The 19,457-nt window shown below is 42.5% G+C and overlaps 2 protein-coding genes across 2 annotated transcripts in view; both read right to left on the bottom strand.

The window, feature by feature from the left end:
* LOC143284143 (solute carrier family 15 member 4-like) overlaps positions 1-19,457 on the bottom strand; it is a 531,759-nt gene that overhangs the window by 57,958 nt on the left and 454,344 nt on the right. The gene's annotated exons all lie outside the window — the stretch shown is intronic.
* The window catches only part of LOC143292742 (RUN and FYVE domain-containing protein 2-like), a 61,946-nt gene continuing 42,736 nt past the window's right edge, over positions 248-19,457 (bottom strand). The window contains exons 11-16 of the mRNA XM_076603283.1: positions 11,412-11,509; positions 10,380-10,466; positions 8,847-8,976; positions 8,291-8,385; positions 5,075-5,201; positions 248-455 (exon numbers count right to left, since the gene is read on the bottom strand). Of these exons, the coding sequence (XP_076459398.1) occupies positions 318-455; positions 5,075-5,201; positions 8,291-8,385; positions 8,847-8,976; positions 10,380-10,466; positions 11,412-11,509 (675 nt within the window). The 3' untranslated portion in view covers positions 248-317. The remainder of the gene's footprint in view (positions 456-5,074; positions 5,202-8,290; positions 8,386-8,846; positions 8,977-10,379; positions 10,467-11,411; positions 11,510-19,457) is intronic.

Raw genomic sequence — 19,457 nt, 5'->3', positions numbered from 1 at the left:
GTGCGCTCTGTGTGTGTATGTGTGTGTGTGTGTGTGTGTGTGTGTGAATGTGAATGTTTGTATGTCCAGGTCTTGCGGTTCAAGGATAACAGTGAGCGGTTTAGGTTCCTAGGGGCGGGGGTGGAGGAGGAGGGGGTGAAGATGAGTCCTGGGGGAAGAGAGGGGGACGGGTTTTGAAGAGGGGAGGTTTCTTGGGAAGGGCGTGCGGGTGAGGTGGGGCGGGGGCGGGGACGGGAGCAGTGGTCAGGGGGGGGAGTAGTGGGAGGGTGTTGTGGTGGGGGTGGGGGGAGGCGGGGGGAGGAGGGGTGGGCGAGCCCCTAGGCAGCGGAGTAGCGGTTGAGCAGCTGGGTGTGACACAAGTCGCAGACCCGCACGGGCCGGGAGGAGGAAGGCAGCGGCATCTTGTTGTCCGAGCACTCGTTGCAGTAGATGTCTCCGCAGTGTCGACAATGGTGCTGGAGGAAAAAGAACAACAGAAAATTATTTTTAAAATAATTAAAAACCACATAAAAAAACACCACCTACAACAAAAAAAAGCACATTTAAACAAATACACTAATTTAAAAACAAATTAAGAACCACGTACATATCATATCCATGTACAGAGAAAGCCAAACCAAAGGCGTTGGAGAAAAATGAAAATAAAAGTAAAGAAATAAAAAAAAGAACACAGACATGCGCTCACAAAGAAAGTTAACCTAAATGTACTGGAGAGGGAAAAAAAAGACACGCCTCTCCCCTAAACGACAACAAACACACAACAAAAACATAAATAACAATAAACATATGAGAAAACATAATCTACAAGCTACATGTTCTTACAAAGTAGACCAAACTAAAGACAGTGGATAGAAAAAAAAAAAAAATAAAAAAATCCCGAGAAATAGTATGCATGCATGTTCTTTATTCTAAAACAATATACTTCCTTACTAAAAAACAACAACAAAACAACAACAACTAAAAAGCTTAACTATGTAGTGAAATACGAATATCAATTGAGGTGAATTCTGAATATTCTATTTTCTTCTTCTTCTTCTTCGTTCGTGGGATGCAACTCCCACGTTTTTTCTGAGTATGACCGTTTTTACCCTGCCATGCAGGCAGCCATACTCCGTTTTCGGGAAGGTGGAGGTGGGGTGGGGGGAGGTGGGAGTATGTTGGGTATGTTCTTGTTTCCATAACCCACAGAACGCTGACATGGATTACAGGATCTTTGACGTGCATATTTGATCTTCTGCTTGCGTATACACACGGTGAGGGTTCAGGCACTAGCAGGTGTAGACCTGGGATATAGGAAAAATCTCCACCCTTTACCCACCAGGCCCCGTTACCGAGATTCGAACCCGGGACCCTCAGATTGAAAGTCCAACGCTTTTAACCACTTGGCTATTGCGTCTGTCGAATGTTATATTTTAAAATCTGGAGAATTTCAAGTGTTTCAACTCCACAAATATCGACTAACAGTTGTGTGTCAAACAAAAGCTAGATTCTGAGATAGATGCGTTCAAGATTTATCATTAACACAGAAATGAAGAGCAGGGAGCTTTTGCAAGGTTCATACAGGATTTTGGCTTTCCGTTTGAAAAAAAAATCATCTTTTACTAACCATTCTAACTTTTTTTTTTTTCATTAAACTTATTAACACCTGCTACAGCTTCTTTTCGTATCCCTTACACAAGCAACACAATCACTTCGACTGCACAAGTTTCAACAAGACCTACTTGTCTTGCTAGCCTACATAAAGAAGCCCATAACTTTTTTTTTGTGCTAGTCTAAACCACTATTCTGCCACTTTCTCCCTTTGCCCTTCTTTTTTATTTCTTCTTCTCTTTGTTTCTGTACGTTCCCTTTTCCTTCTGTTTTCCATTGTTTTCTTCCTTGTTTCCTTCCTACCTGTCCTATTTCCTGTTTTCTTTTTTCTTTTTTTTTTTTAAATCCTGAATCATAATTCCTCCGAAAGCACGTAAAAGAAAAACAACCTAGTAAAAGGAAAACAACCTAATATCCGCTCATCAAATTGAGAAAATCGATCCAGAATTCTCTCGTTTACAAACATTTACACAACTGATCAAACAGAAAATGCACACGACAGTTTAAAAGCAAACAGATAGAGCCACTATATCCACGCCCTTCACAGAATAAAGCACACACACACACACACACACACACACACACACACACACACACACACACTGACATAGAGAAAAAACAACCTGAGCGGAAATGTGAAACGCACCCGAGAACCTTGAAAATTTCTGATACCATCACCTGTCTCTGCAGACCTGTAGCTGCATTAATAGACAGACTTCACCACCTGTTGTGGACAGTCACGTCAAGACAAAAGGAACCGTCGTGCTATTTCGACACCAAAAGCGTGAACTCAGACCGAAACACCTGCCTGGAGAGGGAAGGGTGATGGGGGTGGCTGCAGGAAGGCAGAGGTAGGAGGAAAGGGCAAGAGAAATGGGCGGTGGGGGGGGGGGGGGGGGGGGGGTTACCACGTCAGTGCCATCCTTCCACTTTAGATTTTTTTTCTTTTCTTTTACTTCCTCAAAAGTTCAAAGACTCAGGAAAAACAGTTAACTTCAAACGCCGATAGCAAAGCTAAAGTTCGCTATCGTGATCGCCTGAAAATTGCGACCCATCTCCATCGCTATCGTGATCGCCTGAAAAATGTGACCTATCTCTGGTACCTTGTGGAATGTGTGTGGCAACTTTTTCCCCTCCGTCCTCTTTCTTTCTTCCTCTTATAGAATTAAAATCACGTTGGCGTGGCTGTTTTTGACCACTATTCCGCTGAAACGTTATACGGCTGCAGCTTGATGACTCCATTATGAATCGCTAATGGGTATCCGGTGTTTTACTGCGATGTGACAGCCATATAGGGTGTTGAATAGAAATAAACATGAGCCGATGAGAGTTTAATACGAACCAACAAAACAAGTACAATAATAAACAATGATTACATTATGTTATACTTTCTAGTTTAATACGAACCAACAAAACAAGTACAATAATAAACAATGATTACATTATGTTATACGTTTTCGACAAAGTCTAAACACTATGCACATAACATTCCTCTACTGTTCGCCTCACCCATTTCTCCAATTGCAATAATTTTTGGTCTTAAAATTTTGGGGGGCCTTTTAAGTGAAACAAAAACACCAAACTTTCACCCATTGCTCCAAGACGCTCCCAACCCGTTTGCATAAGGTAAATTCGGAGAGGAACAAACTCAGAAACAACTGACATGTACTGAACACAGCACCAGGCAGATATGTGGACGCACATTAGTATCCGTTTGAGGTGAACCACACTTGCTGATCTTGAGCATGCCACACAGAACAGGAGGAAACCAAAAGAAAACAATATAATGCGACTGAAAATTTAAATGAGGAAAAGGTAGCTGCATAGTAAACAACAAACAAGTACATTAACGTTAACTCATAATAAGTTAAAACAGCACACAAGTTCAAGCTATGGGTGTTTGGCGCTTCCCTTGCATTAACTGACATACTGGTATATACTAGGTCACAAGAATAAAAAGACGAAGTTCAAATAAATGTTGTACTTCAACAGTCAAGTGTTTGCCTTGAAATTTGAAATCGTATCACTGTATCAAAGGAAAAAAAATCATCCAGTGCTAGATTTCGTCATGATTCTTCAAAACTAATAAACTAATAATGATACTGCTTTGATCAACCCAGCGTGCATACAAGTCGACGTTACATTAAAATAATGAAAACCCACATGTGACCTTGCTTGGCCAAAATTTCAGCAAGGATAATTCCGACATCCTGTAAGAGCGCAAATTTCTTGCACGAGCTTAAACCAGCTGTTAGTGAGGGACTGTATTCAGAGAGGGCCAGGGGATTTTATCTCAGACAGGCGTAGCCAAGGGACTTCCACTGGAGACTTTATTTGACACGAGCTACCTTGAAAAAAACGTACGGTCCTGGTGCCGGTTGCATTGCTTGGTTCTAACTTTTTGACGGTTACACGTGACTAAATGCCTACGTTGACCGAACTACGCCATTGGTCAGATCCGTACTACACACAGTTAGTAGCGGGTTACGACCATACTAGGCTCTTCCGTCCGAGCAATGCGACTGGCTCCTGGACGCCTCTCAGTCCTCCAGTAACCCAACATGCAAGGAAAGACTGACTTACAGCAGGTACACAAGCGGCCCCAAAGATCATGATATCGGGGGAGGAAGGAATCGAGGAAGGAGAGGGAAGAAGGTGGGTATGATTGATCACACAGGGTGTGAGGAGGTCGGCAAGGATGGGGTTTCGGGGGAATGGGGCGGCGCCAGGACCACCATCCTTTGGTTGCTGCTGACGAGTATGCTCGTCAGTGAAGAGCTGTCACCTAGCAGGACCACCATCCTTTGGCTGCTTCTGACGACTATGCTAGTCAGTGAAGAGCTGCACCAAATAGAGCTCACACTGCAACTTACACTGGAGCTTACAGCTCAGGCTGTCGGGCACAATACGGCATTTTGAGTTCTTCGTCACGGGATAGCATCAATTTGATTTGAGTTCTTCCTCACGGGATAGCATCAATTTTGATTTGAGTTCTTCCTCACATAATAGCATCAGTTTTGATTTGAGTTCTTCCTCACGGGATAGCATCAATTTTGATTTGAGTTCTTCCTCACGGGATAGCATCAATTTTGATTTGAGTTCTTCCTCACGGGATAGCATTAGTTTTGATTTGAGTTCTTTGTCACGGGACAGCATCAGTTTTGATTTGAGTTCTTCCTCACGGGATAGCATCAGTTTTGATTTGAGTTCTTCATCACGGGATAGCATCAGTTTTCACTTGAGTTCTTCTTCGTGGGATTGCATCAGTTTTGATTTTGAGTTCTTCCTCACGGAATTGAAACAATTTTGATATCTTTTTCCATATACTTAATTGCACTGATGGAACGTGGGGGAAAAAAACAAACAAAAAACCTGGTTCCTTTTGCACTTCAACAAACCCACGCCAGTCTGCTATACTTTCATCAAGGCTCAACAGTTTATCAATAATAAGCCTTTAACTTTCAACCTAATGTTGAACACCCACCTTTCTCCTGGAGATGGAGAACTCCTTGGTGCACTGCTTGCAGTGGGTGGCCGACTCGTCGCTGGCCCACTGGAACTCCCGGGTCTGCTGCTGTGCCTCGCGCAGGTCCTCCATCTTCAGCTTGGACCTGACGTTCAGTTTCAGTGTCAGTTTCCAGATGGTGCCAAAGTGCGCATATTGATCCAAATACATAACAACACATCTGTTTAGAAAAAAACAAACAAAAAAAAAACAACAACAGAAAACCCCCCAAACAACAACAACAACAAAACAACAACAAAAAAGGAAAAAACAAACAAAGAAAAAAAGAACCGGGAGAACAGTTGACTGACTCTCGCATAACCCCCAACCCCCAACGTGCTGCCGAGGCCTCGCGGGCATGAAGCTATGCATTGTACCACCACTGAATGCACGGCACTCACCACGTCAACTCCACCCCTTGAGGATGGAGGAAGGCGGAAAAAAAAGATAAAGGATAGAAACTTTTTATTTTTTTATTTTTATTTTTTAATCATCTATGCGTTAATTTATCGTGATGTATTGTATCTGTATTGTTTAGTATTTAGTTCTTGCGCATTGCTAAAAAAAAAAAAGGAAAAAGAAAGAAACGAATGAATAAAATATTTCTTTGAAACTTGAAAAAAAGAAAGAAAAAAAAAAGAGAAACTGAGATAGAAGGAACAGGGAACGTGTACAGTGGAAATTAAATATTACAGAAAGAAAGAAAAGAATGAAGGAAAGTCCACTGCAGTGAGCGTAAAGGATTACAGGGAGGGAGGAAGGACGGCGTTCAATGGGCGAAAAAGATTACAGACAGGAAAGAAGAGAGGAATGGGCATAGTGGGTGAAGACGATTAGAGAACGGGAGGAAAGAAGGTGGTACAGAGGAGGAAAGGTTACAGAAAGGAAGGAAGGAAAGAAGGGGTATAGTGGGCAGAAGCGATTACAGAAGGGGAGGAAGTAGGGAAGAAAACCAAGAAGGAAGAAAAGAAGGAAGAAAGGGGGTACAGGGGAGAAATGGCTACAGAAAAGAAGGATGGAAAGAGTACAGTGGGTGGAAACGATTACAGAAGGGGAGGAAGGGAATAAAAAGAAAGAAGGAAGAAAGGAAGGAAAGATGGAAGGAAGGGATACAACGGGCGGAAACGATTACAGAAAGGAAGGATGGATGGAGTGCAGAAGGAAGAAAGGACTGCGTAAAGAATGAAAGTGTACAGTGAGCGGAAACGATAACATACGTGAAGAAAAGGATACCGTGGACGGTAACAATAACAGAAAGGAAGGAAGGAAGGGAGCACAGAATGAATAAAGGGTTACGAAAAAAACTGAAGGAAGGACAGAGGCACAGTGGGCGGAAATAATTGCAGAAAGGAAGAAAGGAAGGGGGTGCAATGCGGGGAAACAATTTGGGAAAGTAAGGAAGGAACGAATAGAGGAACGAGTAAAGAGGGGAAACGATTGCCTAAAGGAAGGAAGGAATGAAGCAGGGAAGGGATACAGTGGGAGGAAATGATTACGGAAGGGAAGAAAGGAAGGAAGGAAGGACCGAACCGAATGGAAGCACCAGACGAAGTAAAACACACCAACAGTCAAACGCTAACAAAAGAATGAAAGGCATAAAATAAACAAACGGACCATTAGAGCGAGAGCGAGAGAGACACAGAGAGAGACAGAGACAGAGAGAGCGAGCGTTATGCACACACACGCATACGCACACATACAGAAGTGCACTCTTAACGCTCAAAGGAAATATAGAATGCAGACAGAAAGGAGGGTTAAAACGTAAAGTTGAGAGCTAAAGAATAAAACAAAAATAATAATAAAAAAATAAAACAAAAAGCAAAAAAGAAACATGAAACAAAGTTGACAGGCAACAAAGAAAGAAAAAAAAAAGAGGGTGGGTGGGTGGATGGGCAGGGACAGAAAGAGAAATGAAGTGAAAATGACAGATGTGAGAGACAGACAGACACAGACAGACAGACAGACAGACATACACACACACCACACACATCGGCTTTCAAGCAGAGACAGACAGACAGAAACAAAGATTTCGACACATGCGGGACAGGGGAGGACTGTGGGAGGAAAGAGGGGGCGTGCTGGGTGTGTGCCGAAGGAGTGGTGACGGAGAGAAGGTTGACCAGAGAGAAGCGCTGACAGCTGTTCCTTCCTTGCTCTCTGCCCCCCCGTAAATATACAGACTTCTCAAAAAGTTAAGAATCACTACACAGAAGCAGGTATAGTATGTTTTCATAAACTGTCAAAAATCGACAGATGATTCAATCATGAAGGCTGCACATGGTCTACCACAGGCATTTAAAACTGAACATTAAAAAAAAAAACCCGGCCGTTTCGGGGAAATGTATTTCATGAACATCTTGAAAAAAAAAAATGCGTTTGACCTAAAAACAAAAAAAGGATTTTTCAGCGCAAACATTTCAGTCAATCGGTGGTTTATAAACGATAGCTGTGTTTTTATATTGTAGAAAAAAAAAAAAAAAAAAAAAAAAAAAAAAAAAAAAGCACCTCTGGATATGTGTGATGCAAATTATAATGGCCTCGCCTCAAGAAAAAAACAAAACAGAACAGGTTCCTAAGTGGTACTGAACATTTTGCGGACCCTACAAAAGAACAGACAGAAGGAGCTAGTGACCACGTACAAAGTCAAACTAAAGACAGCAGCCGCATACACTCCCTTCCCCCTCACTCACCCATGCACGCGCACACACGAGCACACCCGCCTACAAAACCCTGGCAAACATGAACTCATCCCTCAAAGTCCGGATCCCTGGATACCTAGAATAACTAACATTGTACATGTATGCAAGCACCTGCCCTCCCTGTCTGGCTGGAGCGCACGCGTGCGCGCATACACACAGACAGACAGAGAGACAAATATACATCCGCACAAATATCATTGTATACAGACACCGCCATAGAGACACATATGCACGCATATACATAGACAAAGGCATGCAGGCATATATGGCCATACATAACATAACCACACATACACACACACAATGCACCCTTACACACACACACACCAACACCCTCACACACACACACATCCCCTCCCCTCACACACCCGTACACAAAACACATCCACCACTGCTCCATTACAATCTTCTATCCGACCGTCTCTCTCTCTCTCTCTCTCCCCCTCCCTCCCTCCCTCTCCTCCCGGAGTCACTACAAAGCAGAATACCAACTCACTCGCTGAGATGAGAGCCCAGCTCGGACAGAGCTCCCTCCTGCTCTTCACACACGGACCTCAGCTGCTGGTACCTACTGTCCAGGTCTGCATACTCCTGGTGACCAACACACACACAGACACACATGCATGTGTATATGTATATTTATTTGAACACACACATGTATATATACACCCACCCACGAGTGCATACATGTTTGTACACACACACACACACACACACACATGCGCGCGTGCAAACCCCCCTCTCTCTCTCTCTTTCTCTTTATATATATATATATATATATATTTGTAAACTATATTGAGATATATATATATATATATATATATATATATATATATATAGCGTTTATTGACGAGTGTATAGGTGTGTGTGTGTGTGTGTGTGTGTGTGTGTGTGTGTGTGTGTGTGTGTGTGTGTCTGTATAAGTGCGCGCGAAGTGTGTATATAAGTGCGCGCGCTCGTGTGTGCGTGGTGTTCGTGCGTGTATTATGCACGAGGGTGTGTGTCTGTGAGTGTTAATCAATCAATCCGGCCGCACGGATACTGGACCCTACCCGTTTGATCTCCACCAGCTGCTGCAGCTCCATGTGCATCTGGGCCACCTTCTCCTTCTCCTGCTCCAGGGTCTTCTGCAGCGTGCTGCGCCACTCCCTCTCGATCTGAAGATCCGTCTCCAAGGCCGCCCTGCCGCGTCAAAAGGGAAGATCTGATTTGGTCTGATTTCATTTGATTTTATTTGATTTCATTTGATTTCATTTGGTTTTATTTGACAAAGATACGTATAACTGCGCCTATCCTCGGTCGGAGACAACGAAGCTTTAAGCGCTTTACAAACTAGGGGTCTTTTGCACAACCAGGCTAGCCGCCTGCCTGAGTGGAACCCCGACTGACGGCTGCCATTAGGCGTTCATCATTCGTTTCTGTGCCATTCGATCTAATTTCAGGCACGCACACATAAAACACTCTGACAGGCGTGTAACTTTTTTTCTCTTAAAAAAAAAAAAAAATTAGTTGTTTTTTTTTTTTAACATGTATGACCGTTTCTGTTCATTTACCCCGCCATGCAGGCAGCCATACTCCGTTTTGAGGGGTGTGCATGCCGGGTATGTTCTTATTTCCAAAACCCATCGAACGCTGACATGGATTACAGGGTCCTCAAAGTGGGCATTTGATCTTCTGCGAGCGTATGCACAGAAGGGGGTTCAGGCACAAGTAGGTCCGCACATATGTTGACAGGGGAGATCGGAAAAATCTTCACCCTTTACCCACCAGGTGCCATCACCGAGATTCGAAACCGTGACCCTCAGATTGAAAGTCCCAGCCCTTTAACCACTCGGCTACTGCGCCCGAATAAAAGAGAACAGAGTGTGCAGCGGTTATCACAGGAGTGTTTTTGTTTGTTATTGAGCTGTGTGAGGGATGGTGGTGGTGGTGGTGGTGGTAGTGGCGTGGACTGTCTGCCGAGGGCGGACTTCGTTAAAGAGTTGTGGAGCAGTGTGAGAGGGTATTTTAAATCGCCTGGTGTTGTTAGACCTGCAGCACCGACTTGGCTTGGTTCAGCGAGTGTGTGTGGTGGTTAATTAACGGTGTGTAGTTGTTGAGGTGTGTGTGTGTGATGGGATGACATGGTTTGAGAGGCGTTAGAACTTCCGAGGGTGAAGTTCGAACAGAATGTATGGATAAATAAATAAATGGACAATAAATTCTAATCATACAAGTTCAACAACATACAAAACCCCCTAAATTATTAAAAGGTAGATAGATAAATAAATAAATAAATAACAGAGTGAAAAAACACTTGCAGTACATTAAGGAAACCTCTCACTCTAAACTAACCGTTTTATTCCCAAAGGTTTGAAAGCTCTGCAAAGGAAGACCACACCGAAACGTAATAGTCTACAGAAAATCAAATTTTTCGGCGTCTATCGATTTTACCATTTGGGACAAACATCTGAGCTGATCTGATACCTGGCAAAAGAGCGGTTTTTGTTGTTTTTTTCAACAAAAATACGGTTTTGTAACAGACAATGATTGCCTGATAATGTGTAAAAGTCACTGGAAAAAAAAGAAGAAAAAAAGACACAAACCTTTTGGAATCCTTGTCAGCTACTATCTGGCCCAGCTTCCGCGCTGTTTCCTCGGCCGCCATTTTGTCCGATTCGCTTTGTTTTAATCTGAAACAGATACGACAATGTGTTGTATTGTGTTGCGCGCTGTCCTGTGCTGTGCAAAGCTGTTGTGTTGTGCTGTGTGATGCGTTGCACTGCACTGCACTGTATTGCAAAACACTGCATGGTATTGTGTTGCTATTCAGTTACCACAGGTATGTTCTGCGAGAAAGGTGTGTGTGTGTGCGTGCGTGCGTGTGCGTGTGCGTGTGCATCTACTTCGACTAACACGCGATGGAATTCCGACATTAGCCTGGTTGCCTGGCCAGCACAGGTGACTTTTTTTAGTGAGGAGTTGTGCAGTTCCTTCCCCACACTCTCGCCTACCGACGCTCACAGTCCCACAGGTGCAGATACTGCCACGTGTAGGACGGCCTCGGCAGGTGCAGGTTTTTTCTTCGGAGCTCCGCCTCCTAGGAGGACTTCCAGCCAAGGATAAGAGCTCCCCCTGCCCTTTGGTCATCCTCTTCCGCCTTCACAGCCGGTGGGAAAGGTTTCCTCCTCCGCCTGTCCTCGTTGGGAGACTTCACATGCGGCAGGTAGTACTGGGTTACATGGTACCAGTAGCAAGGGCTATGCCCCTGACCTGACTGTAACACCCACTACAACGATAACAGTAGTGCCACCAAAACAATAACGACATCAAAAGAAAAGCCATTACAATGACTGTATACCGATGCTTCTGCTGCTGCGAACGTCGTAGCTGCTGCTGCTACCACTTCTGTTACAACAACTACTTCTACTACTACTTTTTCTACCCCTGCTGCTGCTGCTTCTGCTGCTACTACCACTACTACTACTTATTCCTGTTGCTCCTTCAACTGTCGCTGCCCATGCTGCTGCTGCTACTACAACTACAATTACTGTTGCGATTTCCACTGCTGCTGCTGCTGCTACCACTACTACCAAAGCACACCACCAGACAGGAATAGGTAGACGTAACAAACTGACCGTTTCTCCATCTCCTTCAAGGCGTTGACCAGCTGGTTGGTCTTCTCCTCCAAACGGCTGACCATCTCCGTTTTGTGCTTCACTGACCCGTCACACGCCTGCACATGTGAACACACACACACACACACACACACACACACACACAGAGGAGGAATTTTGTTTAATGTCCCGTCACACAGATCGGTGATTGAAGAACACACACAGAGGTTTCACATTAGTTAACCATAATTATTCAATAAGTCTCTCGTATACGTGTTTTTTTTTCATATTTACATCTCCAATATTATTTCATTCACATCGATCAGGGTGACACAGAACCACGCAACTCTCCGCTATACGTGTTGGTGGGAAAAAAAACAACCACCAAAAACCAGCAACCCCCAAAACAGAGTTCACAAGACCGAGAGTGATGACTGTCTGGAGCTGACCGTCACTGGTTCCAAGATGCCCCGAGAATAAATTATTAGTTTTGGGTTTGTTTGTTTTTTGTTTTGTTTTTTTCGAATACACGAGATCTACGAGCGAGTTCGTTGTCAAACATCACATCGTGTAAAGATGGGGGAAGGAAAGGCATTGTCAGAAACAGAACTAGTAAGAGCTGGGCAGATGGTTCGGACAGGTAAACAAAAAGTGAAGGAACATAAGCAGAAGAAGAAGAAGAAGAAGAGCGAGAGAGAGCGAGACAGAGACAGAGACAATGAAAGAGACTGAGAATAAAATTGTGGACATGACACTTTTGAACAGAAATCGTTCAGACATTTTTTAAAGTGTATTTTTTCTTGTCCATTGTGAAAGGTTTATATGGGATGGAATTTGTTTACCAAAATGCCAATCGATATTCCTATTTGTAATGTTTGGTCCCCCCCAGCCCCCCGCCACCCCCCTTTCTCTCTCTCTCTCTCTTTGCAAATCACGTGTGTTGTTGTTGTTGTTGTTGTTGTTGTTGTTGTTGTTGTTGTTGTTGTTGTTGTGTGTGTGTGTGTGTGTGTGTGTGCACGCGCTCGTGGGTGTAATGTGGTATAAATGACACCTTCTCAACAGACCAAAACAATGCGTGGTCGTCAAAGTTTGAAAGTTTGATGAATGAGTTCCAGTCAAGAACTTTAACTGCCTTTGTATTGTTCTCCTGGTGCGCGGGAAACACACGACGAAACAACCAACCAACCAAACCAATAAACAAACATACAAACGAAACAAAGCTTAAATGTCTCTGCGTTCCTTGACATCGGGTTGAGCCGGTGATTTCAAGGAGAGCTGCGAATACAAAGAAACGGTGAGAGAAAGAATTAAAAAAAAAAAAAAATAAAAAAAAAAAGGGGTGAGGGTGGGTGGCGGAGTGGATGAGGGGGAGGGGCAGTCGTGTGTGTGTATGTAGCGGAGGTGGGGCGAGAGGACAGACATACAGAATGAAAAACAGTGGCACTATTGCGAACAATGAAAGGAACGACGTTTATTTCATTCCCATATATAAAGAAACGAAACAAAACAAGCACACAGAAACACACGAAAACAGAAACACGAAGACAAATTACGTTAAGAGACAAGGGGCACACACAAACAAAATAAAAGCATTTTAAACTAAGACAAAATTTTAGAAAACACACACACACGCACACACACACACACACACACACACACACACACACAAGAACCCCTAAAAAAAAACCCCAAAACAAAGCAAACAACAACAAAAACAAAAATAAACAACAACATCAACAAAAACACGGTTAAAAACTGAAACCATACGAATTTCATTAGCCAAAACATTATTCTAAAAATATACCTTTGTTTTGAGAAATTCTATCATTGGTGAACTGTTGGTGTTGGTGGTGGTGATAATGGTGGTGGTGGTGGTGATTTTGTTTTTCGTTTAGTTTTGTTTAGTGTTGCTTTGTTTTCCCGCTGGTGTTTGAGTCATCACTATTCAAACGAGGAGAGAGTGGAAGAAAGGACAGAGAGGGTAGGAAAAAACAACAACAAACAAACAAAAAAACAACAACATAACCCCCCTCCCCTCCCCCCAAAAAAATACCAAAGAACAGGAGGGACGGATGATGTGGAGGTATGACGGAAGAAAAGAGGGCAGAGAAAAAAAAAGGAGAGAGAGAGAGAGAGAGAGAGAGAGAGAGAGAGAGAACAGACACTCTTTCCTCTTTCTCCTCGCCGCCATCCCCAAAAATACAAGGGAGAGGGTAAACAACTTTTACTTTCAACAATAGCCTGCAAAACAACTTGTTTGCGGACACTCTGAAGCCCACCTTAACGAAATCACACACACACACACACACACACAAACATATATACATATGTGTGCGTGCGTGTGTGTGTGTGTGTGTGTGTGTGTGTGTGCGTGCGTGCGTGTGTGTGTGTGTGTGTGCGTGCGTGCGTGCGTGTGTGTATGTGTGTGTGTGTGTGTGTGTGTGTGTGTGTGTGTGTGTGTGTGTGTGTGTGTGTGTGTGTGTGTGTCACAAAACGAAATATCTCGTCACCTATTTATCGAATTTATAAACCTGTTTCCATAGAAAGTCTTCTGTTGATGTGATCTGAATGTATGACACGAAAAACTACGTTTAAGACAAGCCAAGTACATTATTACGATGGAATGACGGAGTAGTACAGCGTGTAACATTATCACAAAAGATAATGTTCAAGACAAATACAGTCATGGCGGTGATGTAATATCCATATGACTTGTGTGATAAGACGTGTAACACTATCACGAAAGGTCACATTCAAGATGAGTAAATGATTATGATGGAATGTCCAATATGACAGTGTGATACGACGTATAACATCATAACAGCATCCATCCTTTGATTAATTCCTGAAGGAAAAAGAGGAAACTGGTGCGACCTACGCGAGGAACAAAACCCCAGCAAGTGTAATTTTTCACGGATCCCCCCCCCCCCACTCCCCTTTCTCTCTCTCTCTCTCTCTCTCTCTCTCACACACACACACACACACACACACCGAGTTCAAATGGCTGTAAGTTATATTCACAATGTTGAAAACCCATCCCACATTCCTCGCATCTTTATTTATCTATTTATGTTTTTTTTGTTTTTTCTATTCATTTATTTTTCATTGTTTCATCTGCATTTTCCTCATTAAAAGCAAATCTTACCAAAGCAAACTACTGTCATCAAGACGGGCAAGTTCTTTACCTGCATTTGTTTTTTCTTATTTTGTTGTGTTGGTCAGTTTCATAATTTTAGTCAAGTAATACCAGAACACTTCTTAACTGCACATCACTTCTTTGTGGTTCCAAGAACAGGTTACCATCATGATGATGACGATGAAGATGATGATGATGATGATGGTGATGAATACTATCACTGTTATTATTTCTTACAACACTTTTTCCAGTGTTAACGTTCTTTTTCCCTGGTAATGATCTGCGGTTACGATGCTGACCACTCGTGCTCCACAACCATTTTAACACCCCCACACCCCCTACCTGCATACTTTAGGATTCCCAAGCGTCAGAAGCTAAGATCAATACACGACACAAATGGTGCTGGTCACTCGTGCTGCATACACATTTGGACCTATCTTGTACCCCTTTTGGATCTCCCAAGCGCTGAGTGCAAAGACAGTTATAAATGACTTGTTAGCAATAATGCCGTTCCCTCTTGGATCTCTCAAGCGTTGAGTGCAAAGATATCTATAAATGACTTTGTTAGCAATCATGACGTTCCCTTCTTTTCTGTCGTCTTACCCCCCTCTCCTCCCTTCTTCTGGTACCATCCTTCACAGGCAGCTGTGGTTCTTTTTTTCCCCCGCAGATATCACAAAGACAGTTAAGTAGGAAGAGGTGTCGGTCGATCAATAACCATGGGCAGTCAGGGAGGGAGGTTACGGGAGTTGGAAGGGGTGGGGAGGGGGCAGGGGGGGTGAAGGGTGTTGCACCATTTTCTTCTTCTTCGTTCGTGGGCTGCAACTCCCACATTCACCCGTATGTACACGACTGGGCTTTTACGTGTATGACCGTTTTTACCAGCCATACTCCGTTTTCGGGGGTGCATCATTTCCGAAACAGCGGACAAGTCCACAGGGGGAGTGGACGGAACTCCTGAGTTATGTCAAGCGTAACACATCGCATGGCCCTCTTCATGAGGGAGAGTGGATTCGAACGGCCACCCAACTGCTGGGTTTAACTGTTGAAATCCGTTTCAACTGTTCCCCCTCACCTCTCTCTCCTGTCTGATATTTATCTATCTGTTTATTTATTCATTTCTTTGTCTTTTTATTTATTTCATTATTCATTAACATTATTTTATCTATTTATTTTTTTTTTTTAAATATTTTTTTTACAGTGAAAGAGTCGCTTATCTGTTCCTGTTTTTGCTCCATTATATATATGCTACTGTGCAGTTTATCGGAACACACACACACACACACACACACACGCGCGCGCGCGGATTGTTCCATCGTTGCATTTTGTGGTCATTCCATGCCGACACCTGTGGCCCGCCCACGTTAGGAGGAGTGTATGCTATGCCCAAATTGGCCATTTTCCCCAAAGTGTCGTTAAAACCAAATTTGTCGCCCTTTGCGATAAATTCGGCGGGGATATGACATATTTGAGGGGACGAACCATTGTTTCTGAATTTGAACTTTTGTACCGATCTTACACATACACATTCTCTCTCCCTCACTCTCTCTCTCTTGAATTTATCTCTTCCTTTTCGCCTTGAGGGTTGGATGTAAAGAAGCGAGCATACTCATTTCACTTCCCTCATTAAACTAATTTGTTATCGTGATCGTAGTCTCTCTAACACACACACACACACACACACACACACCAAAACAAAACAAAAAAAAAAAAACAAACAAAAAAAGCACACACACACACACACACACGCACACAGTTTTGAGTTCCAAGGAGGTGTCAAACGAAATTTACCATTATAATCATCATCATTAAAGTGATAACTTTTTCATTTTCTTGTTGGCCCCCACTACCTCCACTCCCACCCCCACCCTTTTTTCTTCTTCTTCCTAAGCTGCATTGCAAGTCCGATTGGAGCACATGTTTTCTCTATTCTTCTTCTTTTTTTTCACCCCCCATCCCCCCCCTCCCTCCCCCCGCTCATTTTTTTTTTCTTTTCTTTTTCTTCAGTCTGTTGACAGTTGCACCTGATCCTTTTGTATAAAAGACGAGGGAGGAGGGCGCTGGGGGCAGCTAGGTAACAGATAGTCAGAGACGGATAGACAAAGAGGCTGGAGCCGGGTGGCTTTTAACAAGTTGGCACTGACGGCGACAACTGTGCAGTTAACTAGTTGGCTGGCTGGCGTGCTGTCTTCGCTTCGGGCAGTCGCCGTTCATATTGTTGTCTTCTCCTTCTCCTCATCCTCTTTCTTCTTCTGCTTTGTTCGTCGTCGTCGTTGTCTTTGTCGTCGTCTTGGGAGTGTCAATATAAAAAAAAAAAAAAAAGTTGGTGAGTAATGATACATTTTTAATATTTTATTATTCAGTGCATGGTCACCTTTTTCTTGTAATTCCCAATGCAATTATTATTCTGAACTTTGTTCACATCGTTTGGGTATTAATGTATGTGTTATTAATTTTCTTAGTTTTTACTAATTTTCTTTGTTTTTTCTTATTTTCTTAATCCTATTTATTTGGTTTCTTAACGCGCATTATATAACAGCCTTGATTTGGTTAATTACTTAGTTCGTTTCCAACTTTTTTGTTGTTGTTGTTGTTGTTGTTGTTGCTGTTTTGAGTTATTCATTTATCTATTTATCTTAAAACATTTGGTTACTTACGGCGTATCAAAAACTGTCTCTGTTTAGTTAATCATTTAGTTCATTACCAACAACAAAAAAAATATTTGTTGTCTGAAACAAAATTTGCCATTTATATGCATGCTTTTAATTATCAACAATTACTTTTGTTGTCTGTCTGGATGTTTTCCATCCTTCGTTACCAAAGACAACAACACCACGTTGTTTGTCTCGATGTTTTAATCATAACCAACAGTTTGTTTTCTTCTGCATGTTTTACACTCTTCGTTTCAAAAACAAATGATTTTGCTGTTTATCGAAATATTATTTAAAAAAAAACAAAAAAAACAAACAAAAAAAACAAATACTTTTTGTCTACCTGAATGCCTAACATCCTTCGTTACCGACAAAATTACATTTATTAACTAAATGTTTTGATTACCAACAATTTGTTGTCTGTCTGTATATTTTACATACTTTTCGCTAAACAACTAAAAATGGTTTTGTTTTTTTACCTAGATGTTTTCGTTATTACCAGTTATTAGTCTGTTGTCTGTCTAGGTGTTTTGTACCCTTCCTTACCAACAATTTTTGTTTTGTTTTGTTTTCTCTTCCATCACAACTGACACAATCAAACTTGGCAGTACAACCATCCCTCTTTCCAATTCAGTCAGGAACCTCGGTGTTGTCCTTGACAACACACTGTCCATACAAAACTTTATCAGTCAGACATGTCACTCCTGCTACTGTCAATTGCGGCGCATCAGTTCCATCCGAAAATATCTGTCCATTGACGCAACATCTAGACTTGTCGTTTCTCTAATTCTCTCTCGCCTTGACTACTGTAACTCTATTGCCTGCCTCACCCATTCAGTCCCTTCAGCGCATACAAAACTGCTGCCCGACTCGTCCTCGGAAAGAAAAGATTTGAGCACATCACTCCTCTTTTGCAACATCTCCACTGGCTTCCTGTCTCACACAGAATACAGTACAAGATCAGCACTCTATGTTATAAATGTATTCACAAATTTGCCCCTTCCTATCTCTTTGGCCGCCTTCACCTCTACACTCCATCTCGCTCTCTACGATCGGCTTCGGATCCACCCTGTTTTACGCATACCCAGACTCAAACACTCGACTGTTGGCCGCCGTTCTTTCTCTGTCTCTGGAACTTGTAATTGGAATGAACTTCCTCTTTCGCTTCGTCAGGTCTCCACACTCAGCTCTTTCAAGTCTGGCCTTGAAAACCACCTCTTCCCAAAATAGCCACCCTTCCCTGCCTCTTCCTTGTCTTCAGTTTTTGTTGGTTTTTTTTGTTTGTTTGTTTGGTTGGTTTTTTTTGTTTTTTGCTTTTTTTGTTTTGTTTTTGCTTTTTTTTCTCTCCAGTTTTAGAGTTATGAATGCGTTTGAATGACTGGTGCGAAAGCGCTTTGATTTGTCTCTGCACAAGATTCAGCGCTATATAGTAATAATAATAATAATAATAATTTACTATTATTATTATTATTATTGTTGTTGTTGTTGTTGTTGTTATTTATCGATATGTTTTAATTACCAACAATTTGTTAGTTGTCTGCCTGGACGGGTGTTTTACGTCCTCTTTCCAGCTCTTTCCACTTGTTTCGGTTCTACTGACAGGGCCCAGTCACTCTCAGCACTTCTACAGTTGCATTTCAAACATCAGCTAAATACCTACGTGCACATATTGATCAGACCTTGACCATGGCTGACCGCATTTCATCCCTGTGTCACTCATGCAATTTCCATCTTCGCAGACTAGCCTCAGTCAGACCATACGTAATGGAGAAAAACATAGCTCAGTTGGATTCCTATTTTGTTCTGTCCAGACTAGATTACTGCAATTCTACCTTAGCAGGTTTACCATCTTCCTCTCTTATTAGAGACTACAGAAAGCACATGACAATGCTGCACGACTTGTCCTATCAAAAAGGAAATCTGATCATGTCACACCTCTTTTCCATCAGTTACACTGACTTCCTATAGAGTCCCGCGTTCACTATAAACTAGCGACACTTGCCTTCCGACATTTTGATGAATCTCTTCCCCCGTATCTCTCCTCTGTGCTGGAAACGTACGAACCATGCAGAACGCTAAGATCCAGTTCTGAAAGGTTACTTAAAGGTTTTTTTTTTTTCTTTCTTTCTTTTTTTTTTTTTTTTTTTTTTTTCAATTTCATAAGCTTATGCTTATCTGCCACCATGTAAGGTGTATGGCTGTTCCTTTCGAGTAACTTTCATTTTTTCTGTTTCAAGGGTGTGTTTGTGTCACTGAGTTGAATTTTCTTTCCTTTTTCTT

The sequence above is a fragment of the Babylonia areolata genome, chromosome 1 (genome assembly GCF_041734735.1).
Source record: "Babylonia areolata isolate BAREFJ2019XMU chromosome 1, ASM4173473v1, whole genome shotgun sequence".
Lineage (NCBI taxonomy): Eukaryota > Metazoa > Mollusca > Gastropoda > Neogastropoda > Buccinidae > Babylonia > Babylonia areolata.
Note: the sequence above shows the minus strand (reverse complement) of the source record. Positions and strands in the feature narration are given on the sequence as shown.